Raw genomic sequence first — 18,004 nt, 5'->3', positions numbered from 1 at the left:
CAGGCAGCGCACATGTGCGGGCAGGAGTGGGCATCTGTGTCTGTACACGTGTGTGTGTGAGTCTGTGTGCATTCGTGTACGTGTATGTGCATGGGAGGCCGCAGGTGTGTGTGTGTGTGCACGAGCGTGTACATGTGTGTGCGTGCACGTGAGTGAGCATGTAGCATGTAAACGTATGTGCATGCCTGTGGATTTATGCGTGTGCACTCACGGGGGGCTGCGTGTACGCACGCAAGTGCATGAGTGTGTGTGTGTGCACACTTACGTGTCTGCTGTTGCCTGCACCTGCATGTGTTTGTGTACATGTATAGGTGTATGTATGTATATGTGCACGTGTGTGCAAACAGAGGTACGTGCGTGCATGTGCGCCTGTCTGTGTGTGTCTGAGCACATGCAGGAGTGTGTGTTTGTGCCTGTGAGGGTGGGGGGATGCCAGTGCTGCGTGTAGGGGTGTGTACATGTGAGTGTCTGTGTGTGCAAATGTGTGTGCATGGCTGCACGCCTGTGTGGGGCACAGGGATGCCCCTGTGCACACACCCAGCCGGCTCTGGCACCTGGGGTGACTGCAGAGGGTCCCAGCTCTGCCCCCCTAGCCCCAGCCACACTGGACCTCCCAGGGAGCCTCCCCCAGGTGACCCCATGGGGGCCAGCCCTGCACGGGAGGGGGGGGGGTGGCAGTGGGGACAGGACCCCCCAGGGCTTCAGGTGTAAGAGACACCTGCAGCTCACAGCAGCCCCTCTCCCCCGTCCCTCCCCAGGACAGCAATGCTCCCAGCACTGCAAGAGGGGCACATCCCGGGACCCCCAGCACTGCTGGTGTGCCGGACCCCCATGGGGCTCCGCTGTGCCCCCCAGGGCTGCAGGGCAGCCGGGGCTGTTCCTGCCGGGGGGCAGGGTGCTGAGGTCGGGCAGCCCCCACACCGCAGCCCTCCCCACCAGCCGGACGCCGGGCAGCGCCAGAGGAAATCTAGGCGTTATCGGGCGGCTGGCTGCAGCCCCTGCCTCGGCCGCGGCCTCTGGCCCGAAATTTCCTGGCATGGCCATCACAACAGCGTTATCCTGGGATTTGCCTTCTCCACCAAGGCGGGGGCGAGCCAGCAGGAGACATGGCTTCCCTCTGACCCACCGGGGTGAGGGGATGGGGTGGACCAAGCCCCCCTGGTCCCTGTCACACCAGTGGAGAGGAAGAAACATGGATTTTGATGGGGAAGGAGCCCCCCGTTGGTGCTCAGCTATGCCCCTCACCAGCACAGCATGGATGGACTGGGGCGAGCATCAGGACTTGGGAGAGGAATAAGCTCCCTGAAACACATCCTGACCCCCAACAGCCCCCTTGCCTGCCCCTCTTATCTTCATGGCAGCCGGATGGGGTCTCACCAGAGAGAGGCCGAAATTTCAAGGAAAAAATGTAAATAAAGGTCCCTGTCCCGTCTGTCCCTGTTATCTCAGGAATCCGGAGCACGCTGGCCCCTTCTCCCAGCCGTATTTCATCCCAGCCATCGCCGCTGGCCGCGGACCAAAGCGGCGATGATGGGGATGGAGGGAGGCTGTGCCTCGTAGCCCCCCAAGACCGGGGAGTCATGGCACGCTGGGCTGGGGCCACCTTCCCACTCTGCCGGGGGTCGTAGGATGGGCAGGGGTCTTGGTGCTTTGGACCTCATCACATGCCACCCAGCCATGGGGACACCAGGGTGGTGACACTTTTGGGTCCCTGTTGCCCACCAGGTGTCCCCAAACATCAGGGTGGGGGCTTGGCTGCTTCCCCTCCCTGCTCCAAGATCAGCCACTAATGATGTCTCCCGACCTGCTCCTGAAAAGAGCATAAATTATTCAGCTCGTCATCAGGGCAATTAAATTAACTCGTCATTGTGGGCCATGAATATTTCAGGGGGGCAGGAGCTGGGCAGCTGCGGGGGGCTGGGGAGGGGGGGCAGGGCTGGGGCTGAGCCCCATATCTCGGCCAGGAAGTGCAGTGAGTGTGTCAGTTCTCAGCCTGCAGGGACCGGAGGGGGCAGGGAGAAGGGGCTGGGGATTTTCCAGGCAGGGGCTTGCAGACGGGTGCGCGGTGGTCTGGGTCCCACGCCTGGCCCCACTGTTGCCCTGTCTATTCGGGTTACTTCCACCAGCTGCTGACGGAGGCCAGGTGCTGGCAGCCCCCGTGCAGCCCACCCCTGCCCTGCTCCCGGAGTACCTCCTGCGCCCCACATCACCCCCCTTCTTCAGGGGAGACACACCCTGGGGGTTGGTGGCACTGCAAAGTGTTGTCTCTACACCAGGGACCCCAAATCCCCCCTGCCCTCCCCTTGCCCCAGGCTGTGCCAGCCCCTGCCCACCACTCTCCCCCGGCCTGCGGGATCTCCATCAGGATTTCTCTTTCCTTTCTTCCTTGCACTGAACAATTAATAATTTATCCCATAATAAAAGAGGAAACAGCTAATGAGATGAAAACAAGCCAGAAACATCTGCTGGGGCTGCTTTCATCGCCTCCCCGGGCCGCCTGCGCAGGAAGCGGTGGTGGGAGGGGGGTGGTGGGGACGGGGGGGCCACAGCAGCAGGAGGTTGTCCCCCGCACCCGGCCTTCCTTGCCGTGGCCCCCTCCTCCTCAGGGACCCCCAGGCCACCGTGGCCTGGCACCGTCTCTCAGCTGCACCATCAAAGCCTGGCTGAGGACCTGCCGGGCTTGGGTTATGAATGGCGCAGGGGGTCCTGCTGTGGGGGTGTCACCCTGAAACAGGCACCAAAGCCCATTGGTCTGATGCTGCTCAGTATCCTCAGAGATGTGCCTGGCTGCTGGAGGGGGACGGGGCTGTCCCCTCTGTCCCCTCTGTCCCCAGCCCCCATGCCCAGATGTTGTTCATTACCTGTGATCCAATCTCCAGTGAGCAGGGCTGCCCCGGGGACCCGATGCTATCAGGGTGATAATGCAACACCAAACCTTCCTGGGGCTCCGGGGCGGGGGGATATGGGGACCAGGCACGGCACTCTGCCAGCAAAAAGGCTGCAGGACTGCCCCCCACCCCAACTCAGTGCTTTGCTGAGATTTATGGGGCCCCAGGAGGAAGCTCATTTCGGGACCACTTATTTCAGCAGCGGCTTCATGGCGTGCGAGGGCACACGACCAGGATGCATTTGGGGATGCGGGTGGGGATATGGGGTGCTGGGGAAGGGGAGGGCAGGGAGAGGGGGCATGGAGAGCGGGAAAGGGACGGGCAGGGAAAGGGAAGGGGAAGGCAGCAACGCCCGGAGGCTGCTGACGCACGGCCAAGACCCAGGCTGGAGGGAAGAGCCTGCCCCGACCAGCCCCGCCACGGGCTTGGTCACGGGAGGGGACTGCGAGGACCCCGTGGAGGCACCCTGGGCTGGCAGGGTGGCGACAGTCTGGGGTGCTGCAGGGAAGGGGCTGCGGTGGGGGTTTGGGCAGGATGCTGCTGTCTGCCTCTGCTTCCAATTTAGCTGATCCTCTTCCCGATCCCCACTGCTCCCTAATCTGTTTGTCTTCCAAAGCCGTTAAATTAATTCGGAGCCCTGCAAAATCCCCCGGCTCTAATCCCAGCCCGCCCTCCGGCTCGGCCAGGTTCGGCTCGGTGGGTCTGGCCGGGGCATGGCAGGCAGCTGCCGGACGCTGCCAGTGCCCGACATGAGGCCCCTCACCACTGCAAAGCACCAGGGACCCGCTCCTGCAGGCTCGCAGCCCTGGCTCCAGCAGCCCTCAGGTCCCTCCTGGGACCTGGTGCCACTAAGGGCCATCGCGGGGACAGGCGGGCGTGATGACAGCTGGGGGAGATGGCCTGTCCCTCCGCCAGCCCGGCCGGGCACCCAGCCTTGCTCCCGAGAGGTGTTGCGGAAAAACCGACGTCAGCATCAGCCCGGAGGAATTTGGCTGCCCTGGCCCATCCCAGCTGGGGACAGGGACAGAGATGGGGACAGGGGCCTCTGCCATGAACCAGTCTTGAGCAGAGCAATGGCGGGGGGGGGGGGCTATAAGCCCCCTTCCTTGCTGTACCCCTTCCCAGGGCCAGGAGCAGCCAGAGGGTCTGGGAGCATCCCGGGGGTACAACCATTTGTCTGCTCCCTCCATGCCCTGAGTGCAGAGAACAGCCGGCTCGTGACACTGGTGACACCCCCTGTGCCAGCCAGGGATAGTGGTTGGGTTTATTTCCCCAAAAGCTCATTTTTTGTTCAGGGCCTCAGCTGGGGGGGGGAAGGTGCTAATCCCCTCCCAGTTACTCCGGGGCTCCTGGCATGGCTGTGGCCCCACCACCCTTTGGTCCCCTCTGTCCCCCACCCCACAAGATGTGGCTGCAATCCTTGGGGGGGTGGTGGTTGCAGGTGATGATGGGGAAGCTGTTGAGACATGGTGACCCCCCCACCCCCCCCAGCTGCCCCCATGCTGGGGACCCCGGCATCCTGCTGCCCTCCCCCAGCCACATCACCCTCCATCATCTCCTCGTTCCCAGCCTGTGTAATTGGTGGCCTGGTGACAGACGGGCTCATTAACAGCTTAATTTTGGCTTCCTCTCTTCCTGCCCACCCCCCAGTCCAGGTGGGGACCAACCCAGCAGGGTGCAGGGATGGACACCCCGAGGCCACTGCAGCCCATTGCTGCACCCCATGGGGTCACCCCTGGAGCTGGTGGGAGAGCACACACGAGCACACGTGTGTGCAACACTCACCAGCAGGCAGCACTGCCCTGGGCAGCCCACATGGCTTTGGTTCCTTGACATCGGGGTGCATGGGGGGCACCCCCATCCCTGGGCATGGGGACAGTGCCACCCAGCCCCTTGCCCTGCCACCCGCCGCTGTGCCACCGGAGTGGGTGCCCGCAGGTGCCGGTGGCTGCCCACCCTCCCAGCCTCACCCTGCCCTTGTTTGCTCCCATAACGGCGGCGTTTCGGCTCCTTTGTGCTGGCAGATAACAGGGGCCGCCGCCGCCTCTGAAGCACCGGCCGCCAGCCCAGGCACCGCTGCCGCCCTGCACCCCAAACCGGGCAGCGGGCAGGGGTGCAAGCTGGGGACGTGAGCAAGGGGTGCAGGCAGGGAGGCAGGCAGAAGCATGGACACAGGCAATGGGTAGGAATGCAGGCGGGGATGGGTGACGGTACAGGCAGGGTTGCAAGCACTGGGTATGGGCACAGGGTGCAGGCAGGGGTGCAGGCAGGTTTCCCAGCTGCTCTGCTCCTCTGCTTTTGCCCTCAGGTCCATATTGCAGCCCAGCAGCCCGTCCCCAGCACCCCCTCACCAGAGCAGTGCCCAAAACCACATCCCCGTCCCCCTCCCCAGCCGAGGCAGCCGGAGGCAGCCCACAAATGGCTGGCATTGGACTCCCAAAGGCCGCCCCGCCGGATGGAGGCCTGGCTGCGTTTCAAAGGCGCGCTTGTGTTGTATAATTTATCAGCAGGAGATAACAGCCAAGCAGCTAACGAGGCAGGGAGTGGGGCGGGGGGGGCTGCACCCCCGCTCTGGGGAGCCTGGCACCGCGGGCACCGGGATTGCCAGGATCCACCATGCCAGGGGCACGGGCACCTCCTCGGCCATGGTGGGACTGTGGAACCCCCCAGTGGGTCCCATTTTGTGGTCCGATGTTTTGGGGGTGCCCCAAGGCAAGGGCAGAGATGGTGCCACCCTGTGCCCTGCTTTGGAGGCACTGGCTGTGTGCCCCCCCCCAGGTATGCCTGCCCCAGCCACCCCAATGCCACGCCAGGGGCTACGGCACAACCAGAGCAAGGGGGGGATGGGGTCAGCTTTTGGGGGTCTCTTCACCCCAGGGACTCATGGCCTGGGTGCCCCCTACAGCCCAGCATGAAGGGGGGGAGCAGTGGGCATGGGGGGGCCCCGGGGTAGGGGCTGGCTGATCCCATGGGCACAGGGGCAGCGTCTGGTGCCGGATCTGGGGAGGGTTTGTTTAATCCCAGATAAGGAGGCGACGCCAGGCACCTGGCTGGCAAATGGGCGCTCCCCAGGCAACAGCACCGAAGGCAGTGCCGACCCCCCAGCACCCCGGGACCGTCTGCTCCCCCTCCCCCGGCAGCATGGGGCTGGCATTAGCCGGGCACATGGGTCCCTCTGGCCACCCACACTCCTGTGGCACAGCACGGCACGGCATAGAATGGCACAGGGTCAGCAAGGCAGCGGGCACACGGGCAGAGCCAGATGGGGATGTGGTGCAGGGAAAAGCGGGGTGCCCTGTCCTCGGCCAATCCTGGCCGGATTTACGCCAGGGCGAGCCCCCGCCCCAGCCGATCCTGCCCCCCGGGCTGCCTGGGCGCGGGGCCAAGGAGGGGGCTTGGCACTGTGGCCGTGCCACACAGCCAGCACCTGAGGGCTCGGGGCCGTGCCAGGCTCCTGCTGCCACCCTGGCCCCATGGCATCTGGGGGGCACCTGGAAACCTGCCCCTGCCCCCCTCCACCAGCTGGGCCTGCGGGTGGCTGCGTGCCCGTGACCCCCGCGTGGGGCCATGCCCGCCTGCACCCCGGGTCGGGGCTCAGGTGTGCCCCGGTCCCGCAAGGGCAGGGAGACAGACGGCACTGCCGGCTGGCAGGGGCTGCGGGCAGCAGCATCGCTGGGGGGGCTGCCTCGCCGGCTGGCGAGCACAACCCTGGCTGCCTGCCGGCCTGCACCGAGTGCGCCAGGTCTCAGCAGGGGCAGGCAGGGACAGCCGGGTGGGATAAGCCCTTTGTGTCACCCTGCAGTGGCCCTGAGAGCATCCAAGCAGGGGGCACAGGCATGCCAGAGCCCCCCAGCCTGAATCGCACCATACCCCTGAGCATGGGGAGGGGGATGGCACGTGGCCCCCTCCCCGAAAAACTGCCCTGGGCCCCACGCTGCCCTGCTTCAGTCTGGTGGGTCACATCCCTCCAGGATGGCACCCTGGGGATGCTGGAGGGGGCAACTGGTCAGACTGGTGAGCCTGGCTGGGGTAGGGGTCCCGGCCACCGGCACACCCTGGGGGTGCTCTGCCATGCTCGGTGTGTTGCTGCCACCCCCTGGCAAGACACACAGCTCCGGGTGCCCCCCCCATAGCCCCCCATGCAGCAGTGCCCAAGCCCCCCGCAACCCAGCCCTACACCCCCCACCGCAGGCAGGGACACCCCAGGGTGCAGGACGCCAGGGAGGGCGCAGGGAGCTCGTGGGGAAGGGGTCTGCACCCCACGCCTTGCACCAGGCGGAGCGTCTGGGCATGGCCCCCACACTCTGGAAGGGAGGTTTGTGCCCACCCAGAGCAGGGAGGGGGCTCAGGGCTGGGGGGGGTTGCCCGCCCAGACGATGATTAGAAGGAGCCGAAGTCACGTCCCAGCGCATAAAGGCTGTGCCGCTGAGTGCCACTGCCGCGGGGTGACCCCGCTGTGAACCGCCCCGCGTGCCCCCCACGCCGGGCCACCAGCCCCCTCGCACCAGCACCCCCTGTCACACCAGCATCCCCGCTGCGCGTCACCACATTGCCCTGTCCCTCTGCCTGCGCCGCAGGTGTGCGTGGGGGTGCGCTGGCACCGGGTCACAGCGGGGACACGCCATGGAGAGCTCACACCTGGGTGGGTCTGGGTACTGCAGGCATCTTGGGATGGATGCTGGGGGCACCTCGGCTCTGGGTGCCACCCCAGGCCACCTCCTGGAGATGTCCAGCTCCCGAGGACAGCGTGGGCTATGTCCCCACGCAGCCACGAGCACCGGGGCCACGCACAGGGACCCATGTCCCATGGATGTCCCCACTCGTGGTCCCCAGCGGGCTGCTGGCATGTGCTGTGCACACAGCGCCGTGTCACCCGCCTTCCCCATCCCTGTCACACCAGGACACCCGCCCCTGCCACCCACCTCTGTGCCAGCACCCTCGGTACCACGTCCAGGCGGGCACTCCCCGCCCAAAGCAGGGGCAGGGTCCCCGCTACGCCGTCTCGGCCCGAGATAGGGAAAAATCGGTTAAGGCGAGCTGGTGGTGGCATTCGGGGGCTGGGGGGGCCAGGGCTGAACTCCTGACCCCGTGCCGGCAGCTCCCAACCAGATGCCGGAGGAGTACCCCGTGCCCTTCCAACGTGTGAGCTGCCCCCAGCCCTGCCAGACCCCCGCTCCCCTCACGGGTCACCGGCAGGCCACGGGCGATGGTCGTCGCCTGTCCCTCCCCCACGTGGCTGGTGTGGGAGGGGGAAGGAGCCGGTGGGGGCTGCAGCTCCCCAGTCCCATCGCTGGCTGAGTCTGCGCAGCTCATGACACTGATGCCCAGCTGCGGCCGGGGCGCCCCGGGTGAAGCCCCTCTGTCCCACGCCTCAAGGCGGGGGGGGACGGTGGCTACGAGGCTCGGACCTCCCCAGGCGGGGGCCACTGACTGGGTCGGCTCCGGGCCGGGGCCTGCCCGTGGCCGTGGGTGTCGCCGTGGCGTGGGCGACTCCACGCGGTGCCATCCGCGGCCTCGCAGCTCCCCCTGCCGGCACCCGGCCGGGCGGGCCGGGCCCCCCCGCGGCACGAGCGCCCCCAAAAGGGTCCGGGAGCATGACCCCCCCCCCCGGCGACAGGCTGTGCGGGACCCTCCGGGGCCGGCCCACAGCAGTGCGGCCACGCCAGGGGCCTGGCAGCCCCCCCATGGCAGTGCCCGCCCCCTCTGCAGTGCACCCCACTGCTGTGCACCCCCATTGCAACGCCGCCCATTGTAATATGCCCCCACTGTAATGCCCCCCATCGCAATGCACCCCCCCAAAATAATACACCCCCATTACAATGCCCCCCACTGCAATGCCCCTCTGTTGCAATGCACCTCCCCATTGCAATACGCCCCCACTACAATGCCCCCCATTGCAATGCCCCCCCATATCAATGCCCCCCATTGCAATGCTCCCCCACTGAAATACACCCCCACTACAATGCCCCCCCATTGCAGTGCCCGCGCATTGTAATGCCCCCCCACCGCAAAACACCCCCGATTGCAATGCACCTCCACTGCAGTGCGCCCCCACCTCACTGCAATATCCCCCCATCTCACCGCCCCCCCTGTGCAATGCCCCATCCCCCCGGGATCTGCCGCGGCCCGGCTGCTCGGCGCTGCAGGGAGACCCGGGGTGCAGCCCCACGGCGTGGGGGGAACCGGGACCGGCGGGCACTAGGGCCGCGCGGACACCCGCTGCCGGCCGGCGGCAGTGCGCAGGCGCAGATATCGCCCCGCCCACCCCGAGGCTACTTCCGCCCCGCGGGGAAGAGCGCCCACCCGGCAGCGCGCGCCGGAAGTGCGGGCGCGTCATCGGCGGGCGCCGGGCGCGAGCGAGACGCGGAGCCGCCGCCATGGCCGGGATCCTCTTCGAGGACATCTTCGACGTGAAGGACATCGACCCCGAGGGCAAGAAGTTCGATCGTGGTGAGTGGGGCCCCGTGCCACCTCCCCCGCCCGCCCGGCCCCGGCTGCTCACCGCCGGGTCCCAGCCCGGGCCTGCGCCGCCTCAGCCCGGAGCTGCGCAGCCCAGCCCTCCTGCGGGGGGGTCCTGCGCCCTCCCTCAGCCTGGCCTGCCCCCCGCACTTGTCCCGGTCCCTGCTCTGCCCTTCCCGCCGGCCGTGGCCCCTGCACCCCGGCACCGACCCCCGCCGTGTGCTGCCCTACCCCGGGGCGCCTTGCTTCCCCAGCCCGCCGCCTGTGCTCCACACCCCCGCGGCCCCTGGTGCGCTCCATTTCCCATCCTGCCGTGTTCCTCACCCTGCCTGTGCACATCCTAGTCAGCTCCCATGTTCTGGCATCCGTCCCCAAACCCTGTGCACCTCTTGCCCTCAACAGCTCAGGTGCCAGCATGGGTTAGAGTGGGGGCAAGAATGGTGTGGCCCTGGGACCCTGCTCCCACTCAGCCCCTGGGGGTCTTTTCTGTCCTTGTCCCCAACTCTGCTGCTCTCCCCAGTGTCTCGTCTGCACTGTGAAAGTGAATCCTTCAAGATGGACCTCATTCTGGACGTGAACATCCAGATCTACCCTGTGGACCTTGGTAAGCTATTGGGCTGATAGTCCAGAGTGTGCCAGGATGGAGTGAGGTTAGAGGAGGGAGACTGAATTTGTTGTGAACAAGGAATGAGCTGTCTCAGACTTCCTTGGGCCCCTGTGCGAGGTTAGAGGAGGGAGACTGAATTTGTTGTGAACAAGGAATGAGCTGTCTCAGACTTCCTTGGGCCCCTGTGCTGTTCCCAGGTCACAGGAGGTAGTGGGCACTCTCAGTGTGCTGGGGCTGAGCTGGATTCTGGTTTGCCTCACTGTATTTGTTTGGGCTCATCTCCAGCCCATTCTCCAGAGATGCTCCTTAGTGAAACTGGCTCAGCTGGTGGCAATCAGGCTTTAAGGAACACCTTTTGAAATGCGTTTCTGTGACTGAATACACTAGATGAGTGGAAAAGAGAGTCTTGCCGTCAGCTGAAGCACAGAAGGGCTAGAACTGCTGCTGCAGAGTCTCGTGTACCTGCCCAGGGCTCAGACAAGCTCTCTGGAACTTTCCCTGTGAGTCTATTGCTGTGTCCTATGAAAACACCAGCAGCAGTGTCCTGGTGGCGCTGGTCTTTTCCGGGGAGGTGACCAATGTCTGTGGAGAACAGGGAGACAGTATCCAGTGTGATCTTTTCCTCATTCCTCACAATTCTATTGGAGAACTGAAGGCAGGGGCAGGGTTTGTGCTAAAACCCCTCAGGGTGGCTCCTTGCCACCACCCTGAGATCTGCTGTGGCTGCTGCTGCTGTGGCTGTGCCCCCACCTTCTCACCACTCCTCTGCCCTCTCCTCCCAGGGGACAAATTCCGCCTGGTCATCGCCAGCACCTTGTACGAAGACGGCACCCTGGATGACGGCGAGTATAACCCCACGGACGACAGGCCGTCCAGGTACAGGGGTCCAGCCGGGACCCACGTGGGGGTGGATGAGGGAAAAGATGAAGTGCTGAGGGGCTGTGAGGTACCTTCTCCCAAAGGACGCTCAGCTGGGGGAACACCTGGCTTTGACTCTTCTTTGAACTCCCGCCATCCTGTCACAGGGCAGACCAGTTTGAGTACGTGATGTATGGCAAGGTGTACAGGATCGAAGGGGATGAGACCTCCACGGAGGCAGCCACGCGCCTGTGAGTGCCTGTCAGCAGGGGCGGGGGGACGTGGTGCTCTGGGCTGGTGTGGGGGAGGCACTGGGATCTCAGCCCGGGTCTCCTGTGGGATTCCCCACTCTCACCACTCCTCTCCTCCCTGCCCCAGCTCTGCCTACGTGTCCTATGGGGGGCTGCTCATGCGACTGCAGGGAGATGCAAACAACCTGCATGGGTTTGAAGTGGACTCTCGAGTTTACCTGCTGATGAAGAAGCTGGCCTTCTAGGAGACCTCCTGCCTCCATGGGCTGACCCCAGAGACGTTCTGCTGGCGAGCAAACGCGAGCCCTGGGACCCCAAATCCTGCCCCAGCACCTGTGCTGCCTGGCCCCTCCAGAGCTGGGGGAGGAAGGGGCAGTCCCCTTCCTCATCCTGGCCTCTTCTGACTCCTGCTGGGATCCACAACCCCCTCTTGCATGGAGAGAGGTGTCTGACGACCGAGTGGAGACTGTGCTGGGTGCTCTGCAGTCCTGCCTGCTGGGGATCTCCTCTGCCCTCCCGTGCTTCAAAAGCGGGCTCAGGGCTGGAGACCGCTTCCTGAGGAGCCATCCTGGGGCAGGCCCAGCTTATTCTTGATTAAACTGGGATGTTTTTTCTACATCTGGCTCTGCTGGCTGAGATGAGGCTGGCAGGGAGCGGGTACACCTCCACGGGGGGGCAAAGGGGGTCCACACCACTTTCCCAAAGGACAGGCAGTCCAAACCTGCCTTGGGCTCTTCTCTGCCACCCCGCCGGGCACACTGGGAGCTGAGGAGAGGCAGGTGGGGGTGTAGAGGATGAGTGGTAGCTCTCGTCCCCGAGCGGGCTCTGGTGCCCGACGGAGCCTGCCTGCCCTGTGGAGCTGGCGGCTGCTGCGGGAGGGAGCTGGGCGCAGGGGAGAGGCCCAGAGCACATCCCCGAGGGGCTGCCTCTTACTGAGGTTCCTGGGGATGCACGGTCCCCCTGCCAGGGCCGCAGCGGCGGGGAAATGGAGGACACAACCCTTTAGAAAAATAGCTCTTTAATTCTAAAGCATTCACAGTAGAGGTACCTGCCTGGGCAGGAGCAGGGCCTGTGCTTGCTGGTGCACAGGTGTTGCTGCTGTCTGCTTCTGTGGGCTGTGCGGTCACCAAAGGCTTGAGGAATGGGAGCCAACCCTTTCCCTGCGGGCATCTTCCTGAGCACCCAGAGCACAGCTCAGTGTCCAGCAGGATTGCCCTGACCTGGGAGCGGGGTTGAGCCCTGTGCACAGCCTCACCGGCCCCCGCACTGAGGGTTTCTGCCACCCCCCTGGCCTTGGTTGCACAAGTCCTTGGCCAGGTCGTGGAAGAAGAAGCGCAGCTTGCCCTGCACCAACTGCCGGTAGGTGAGGAAGATGCTGGTGACATGGGTCTGCTCCATGGAGCGTGGGGAACAGCCTGGCTCCGAGGGCCCTGCCTGAGGGGTGAGAGTGGGACAAGAGGGGTGACAAATGCCATCATACCCAGCCCAGCGCAGCCAACACCTGCGCCAGGGTGGTGTGACTCGTGTGGGGAGGTCTCACCTCCCAGCTGAAGGTCTGCAGGAGGAGGAGGAAGGAGCTGGCATGGTGGTAAAGCTGGCTGAGCTGCATGGCCCCGCACTCCTGGGTCACCTGGCGCTGGGCCCCTGCCACGGCACCCACCAGCAGTGCCAGGTCGCAGAGGATCTCCTGCCGCTTGGTCTCGTTCTGGGGGAGCAGGCAGTGAGCGGGCTGGCCCCCAGGCCCGATTTATTCCTCTGCCCACACTGGGTCTGGAGGGGATCCTCCACCACCCTGTGCCACCAGGTATGTCCACAGGCATCTTGTTCAGCATTTCTGGTGCTTGTGCCAACCCGGTGGCTCCTCCTCCAGCCCTGTGGGCACCCCGGTGCCAGCACTGTCCTCCCAGCCCCACTCACCGATTTGGATTTCCACTGCTGGAGCCTGAAGTCCACCAAGGGCAGCACCGCGGGGCAGCTGAGTGCGGGCAGTGCATGGCACTGACCCTGTGGGGGAGAGGAGGTGCTGAGGTGAGATACCATGAGCTGTGCTTGTCCCTGGCGTTGGGTTTTGGGGGGGACTGTATCCTCACCGCTCTCTTCTCCATGTCCTTGGCCTCCCCAATATACTTCTGGATGAGTCTGTTGTCGCAGACCAGCCGTGTTGGGCTGGCATGGCCCTCTTCTATGTGCAGGAGGAAGGATGTGAGGAGGAGCAGCCCTGGGGGAGAAGGGGTTACCTTGGGCACTGTGCCAACCTCCCTGGGCAGCTCCAGCCCAGGGTCATGCCTGCAGTGGCAGCCCCTCACCCCAGCCCAGTGGTGGCCTTGATGGTCCTGTGGTGGGGGCACAGGGGGAGGTCTAGGGGGGCTGAGGAGAGCATGGTGCTGCCTTCCAGTCAGTCAGCACAGGTGGCTGGTGCTTGCTGGGGAGAACCAGGGTTTCTGTGCCAGTGGTATGTGCAGAGGGGCTGCACAGCCATGGCTGTGCCAGGGGTTTTGGCTCTGCTCTAGGCTGGGCTGCGGGTGGGGAGCAGAACTGTGCTCCCTGCGCAGGACCAGGGCCAGCCCTACCAATCTGTGCCAGGAGCAGCTCCGGGCGTCACATGCTCTTCAGGGAATCCCTGCCTGCAGCATCCTGCAGCGTACGTCTGCTCCTTGCTGCTGCGCTGGCCAAGGGCTCGCCTGCCGGCACGCTGCTGCCCCAGGCACCTCTTGGCCAGGCAGCTGCTGTGCCCAGTGACTGCCCATCCTGGTGACAGGTATCTCCTCCCCAAAGCCCCTCTGTGCATCCACTTGCCTCGCCATCCGCCTTGGCACTACACCTGTCCCTAAAAGCCCTCGGCACAGCCTATTTCCCAAGGCCAGGCATGGAAAGATGCTTGGCTGCCTTATTGCGCCAGTAATGACCAGGTCCAACCAAACCGGAGCCACCCTTGGGGTTTGCTGCCTACATGTGCGGCTCATCTCTTGGGGTGCCCATGCAAGGGATGCTCTGCCTGTGCGGCCATGGTGTCCGCTGCCAATGCAATGCCCCTTCCTGCTCACTCCCGTCCCCCCTTCTAGCCACACACTCACTGTTCAGCTCCATGCTCAGCTGGGGGCTTCGGCCCTGCATCTTCCACCCTGGGGCCAGCGGCTGCTCCCCGGCTCCTGTCCCCCTTCCATGGAGGGTGGTGGTGGCGCGGGCTCCCCGCGAGCCGCCCAGCCGGGACGGAGGGCCAGGGGCCAGGAGCACCCCCGGGGCGGCACGGCTCGGCTCTCTGGCTCCCACCCGGCCGCCCAGCCGAGGCAGTGCGATTTCCTGTTGTGTCGCCGCTGACCTTCAAGTAAAATCGCAGCAGGGGCCCCGGGCCCGGGGGACGGCTTCCTGCCTCCAGCCGCTTCCTCCCTTGGCTCGGGGCGCGGGAAGGGCGTCCCTGGGCGCCCTCCAGGGCTGCTCACCTGCCCCCTGGCCGGAGCGCTTGCTTGCTGGGACCTCGGTGGCCAGTGCCTTGGTTGTGCCTGTCCAGGGGGTGAAGGTGGCCCTGGTACCTGTGAAAGAGATGGCATGGGTGACCTGTGCTGGGCGGCCCCGTGACCATCAGCCCTGATGGGGTCCTGCTCTCGGCTGTGGCCATCAGGCATGAAGGCCAGAAAAAACCCTAACCCAAAGGTGGGCTCCAACCCTGGTGACCCTCACCCAGAGGTGGACCCCAAGCCCTGGTGACCCTCACCCAGAGGTGGATCCCATCCCCTTGACCCTCACCCAGAGGTGGGTTCCAGCCCTGATGTCCCTCACCCAGAAATGGACCCCATCCATGGTCACCTTCACCCAGAGGTGGACCCCATTCCCCTGGCCTTCACCTAGAGGTGGACCCCAAACCCTGGTCACCTTCACCCAGAGGTGGACCCCATCTCCTTGACCTTTACCCAGAAGTGGACCCCAAACCCTGGTGACCCTCACCCGGAGGTGAGCTCCAACTCCAGTGATTCTCACCCAGAGGTGGACCCCATCCCTGTTGCTCCTAGCCCAGAGGTGGACCCCAGCCCCAGTGACCCTTGCCCAGAGTTGGGCCCTGACCCCTGCATCTGTCACCCAGAGGTGACTCAGGGAGGTGGAGATCCCTGGCGTGGCTGTGGGCCACAGGGACCCCTCTGAGCTGAGGAGGGTGATGGAGCACGGGGGGTCTGGCTGGCAGGGGTATTGCCTGGGGGTGGGGTGGGTGAAGCACCCACAGATGCCCCCTCCCTGAGTAGTAGAAGCATTGGGGGTCTGACCAGCACCAGGCCCTGTCATAGCCACAACACGCTGTGGCAAAGCCACCCCCCCTCAGGGCATTCTGGCTGCTGGGGAGGGGGGGTGCACACACCCACACCCGTGTCTACACGCACGTGTTGTCTGTGTGGCACACGTGTACACACTCCCCACGTGCACCCTCAGACCTGCGCGTGCACATGCGCACTTCCTGCGGCACGCGTCGGGGCACACGCTCAGATAACCCCTGGGGCCGGGCAGCCCCCTGCACGCTTCCCTTGGTGGGGACCCCCCCCAGCCCACATCCTCTTGCCCCCGCTCTCCCTGTAACCCGCGCGCTTCCTTCTCACACCCCTCTTCTCGCACACTCTCGCACGCTCCCACCCCTGTCCCTGCGGCCAGCGGTTCCCGGCAGCGCCTGGCCGGGTGACAACAGTCAGAGTAAACACCTCGGCTCTGCTCCGCCTGCCCCATGCCCTGCTTGGCCCCCAGCAGCCCACCTTGCAGGTCGCGGGGTGCCCAGACAGGGGGTCCAGCGCGTGCTGAGGCTCCGGGGATGAGGCTGGCAGCCCGGCTCGCCCGGGACACAGCTGGCAGCGGTGGGACCTGCGAGCACTGGGGTCAAACACCGCCGGGCTTCCCCCGCACGGCCGTGTCCCGTCTCTGCGGACGTGACAAGCTGCAAACGCGCCCGCCAGCACCCTCAGCCCCTCTGCCAGCGCTGGCCCCGCTCCTGCCACTAGCCCCGTGCCAGTCCCTGCCATGCCTGGGTCCCTGTCCCTCCTGGGGTGCAAAAACATTGACGATGACAGGCTGGAGAGCTGCGGTGCCCTGCACTCCCTGCTTGCCCTCATAATTAAGCAAATGAACCCATTGGGAGTAACAGAGGGCAGCTGGAAACTGGAGGTCTGCTGGACCCCAGCAGTCACCGAGGCACCCCAAACTGCCCATAATAGTCCCTTCACTCCAAAATGCTCATTTTCAGCTGTGCCAGAAGCTGGCGGGCAGCAGGAGCCCGTGCCTGTGGGCAGCCTGGTATTCTGCTGGAAAGGGCAATGCCGGCGTTTGCTGCCCATGCCGGGGGGCAGAGGGGGATGGGGGGGGGGAGCCCCCGCTGCTGGCTCACCATGTTTTTCCCAGCCCAAATCCAGGGATGCTGTGTGCTGTGGAGAGAGGGGGTGTGGGGCCAGTGAGTGAGGCTCAGGGACCCCAGGGAGGCATGGGGGCTCCAGCTGAGACAGGTCGGGCTCTGGCAGGGGGCAGGAAGCCGGGTGGGGGCCGCGGGGCTGCACAGCTGGCGGGATCCCAGTGCCAAGTTTCCCACCTCTGCTTACAGGGTGCAAAGTGCCGGGAATCCCGCTGCGGGGGGGCAGCCGTTCGCACCCACTTCGCCAAGGTGCCGAGGGCAGCCAGAGGTGCTAGGCAGCAAGGGGGGTCGGCGGGGGAGAGATCGTGGACAGGTGGCACAGCTGCTGTCCCCACAGGCCACCCAGATGTGCTCGGTGGGCACCCCCACGATGTCAGTGCAAGGCGGAGGGGGGGCATGGGAAGCAAACCTGAGCTTCCAGGGGCAGGGAGGGGGGTCCCAGCCCCCTTTGAAGCCCCCATAAAAGGGTCCAGCATAAAGGGAAGAGAAAGTCAAAGGAACAAAGAGAGAGGCTAATCCTGGCGTGAGCAAACAGCCCCGTTTGCTCAGGGCACAGCTGGCCCCGGGGCCAGGGAAAGGAGCACAGCAGGGCTCTGGGGGTGCCAGGCAGCGGGGAACCCCCTACCCAGGCTGGCCCCCTCCTTTAGCGCAGGCAGCCCCCGGGAGCTGGGTGCCCCCTGCCCCCTCTGGGCCTTTTTTCACATTTTCAAGTTGCCAATAAACATCCGTGGGCAAATCCTGTTCCCCACAGCCATCCTGCGCACCCCGCACCACTCCCCGGTAGCCCGTCCCAGGAAAGCACCGTGGCACTGCTGGGTGAAGGGGCTTGCAAGGGGCACCTTGCCCTGGGTGCTGCAGCTTGGGGGGGTAAAGGCTGACAGGGTTTTCCTCACCTCTCCCAATTCCTGGCAGGCCACACGCTGCCCACCTACCCCGGTACAAAGCCCTGGGTGCAGCCCAGAGGATTCCCAAGGGCAAAGCCTCCAGCCGCTGCCTTGTGCCATGGTGCCTTGTGCCAGTGGCCTTGCTGGCATCTGGGGCGATCCCACTGTGCCCCCTTCCCCCATCCTGTTCCTTGGCTGAGCTCCCCACCCCGATGGGGAGCATGGGACGGGGGGCGCCGGGAGGGCACTTCACCCCTCTCCCTCCATCCCGTGGGGCGGTGAAGGGGTTAATGCCAGGCGGCTGAGCCGCAGGTGGGCGCAAGAATGAAATTCCTTCTCGCCGTCCTGCGAAGTCTGGGCACAAATATTTGCCTGCATGTCCGGTGGGGAGGGGGGAGACCACCATCACTCTGGGAGCTTGCTAATCCCCATGCCAAACACGGCCCCCCCATGCCCCGCATGCCCCCCGCCTTCCTCCTGCCAGGGTCACCCCACAAGGCCTTTGAGGAGGGGACATTTAGGGCCAGGGGGACACAGCACCTTTGGGTGCTTCTATAAGCAGGGAGCTCTGTGGAGTTGACGGGGTGCTGGGAGCCACATGGTGCCCTGGGGCACGGCCGGGATCTGCCTGGCATGGCAGATGAGGCTGCTTTGGGGTCTCCATCCTGCTCCCCTAG

General features: G+C 65.1%; 2 protein-coding genes across 3 annotated transcripts; one reads left to right on the top strand and one right to left on the bottom strand.

The window, feature by feature from the left end:
- Positions 1-9,202: 9,202 nt before the first annotated feature.
- Positions 9,203-11,679, top strand: POLR2H (RNA polymerase II, I and III subunit H). Of its 2 annotated transcripts, XM_074834584.1 has the most exons (5): positions 9,203-9,338; positions 9,868-9,951; positions 10,737-10,830; positions 10,980-11,063; positions 11,191-11,679. In XM_074834584.1, exons 1-5 carry the CDS (start codon positions 9,266-9,268, stop codon positions 11,306-11,308), a joined length of 453 nt encoding a protein of 150 aa, XP_074690685.1. In that variant the 5' UTR covers positions 9,203-9,265; the 3' UTR covers positions 11,309-11,679. The 2 variants fall into 2 exon arrangements, with proteins under 2 accessions (XP_074690685.1, XP_074690686.1); XM_074834585.1 differs by lacking the exons at positions 10,737-10,830; positions 10,980-11,063.
- Positions 11,680-12,188: 509 nt separating this feature from the next.
- THPO (thrombopoietin) lies at positions 12,189-14,237 on the bottom strand. Its single transcript, XM_074834583.1, has 5 exons — positions 14,138-14,237; positions 13,154-13,281; positions 12,981-13,067; positions 12,604-12,768; positions 12,189-12,497 (listed from the first exon to the last, which is right to left on the bottom strand). Exons 1-5 carry the CDS (start codon positions 14,175-14,177, stop codon positions 12,315-12,317), a joined length of 603 nt encoding a protein of 200 aa, XP_074690684.1. The 5' UTR covers positions 14,178-14,237; the 3' UTR covers positions 12,189-12,314.
- Between the last annotated feature and the right edge of the window lie 3,767 nt (positions 14,238-18,004).

This window comes from Strix aluco, chromosome 9 (assembly GCF_031877795.1).
Source record: "Strix aluco isolate bStrAlu1 chromosome 9, bStrAlu1.hap1, whole genome shotgun sequence".
Lineage (NCBI taxonomy): Eukaryota > Metazoa > Chordata > Aves > Strigiformes > Strigidae > Strix > Strix aluco.
This window is presented reverse-complemented; position numbering and strand designations above follow the sequence as displayed.

Bases quoted from the DNA above. Each gene is read 5' to 3' on its own strand.
- POLR2H (XM_074834584.1), top strand. From the start codon at position 9,266: ATGGCCGGGATCCTCTTCGAGGACATCTTCGACGTGAAGGACATCGAC. The intron at 10,831-10,979 runs GTACAGGGGTCC...ATCCTGTCACAG, and splicing joins ACGGACGACAGGCCGTCCAG to GGCAGACCAGTTTGAGTACG. The intron at 11,064-11,190 runs GTGAGTGCCTGT...TCCCTGCCCCAG, and splicing joins ACGGAGGCAGCCACGCGCCT to CTCTGCCTACGTGTCCTATG.
- THPO (XM_074834583.1), bottom strand. From the start codon at position 14,177: ATGCAGGGCCGAAGCCCCCAGCTGAGCATGGAGCTGAACA. The intron at 13,282-14,137 runs GTGAGTGTGTGG...CTTCTCCCCCAG, and splicing joins GCTGAGCATGGAGCTGAACA to GGCTGCTCCTCCTCACATCC. The intron at 13,068-13,153 runs GTGAGGATACAG...TCTCCCCCACAG, and splicing joins AGGACATGGAGAAGAGAGCG to GGTCAGTGCCATGCACTGCC.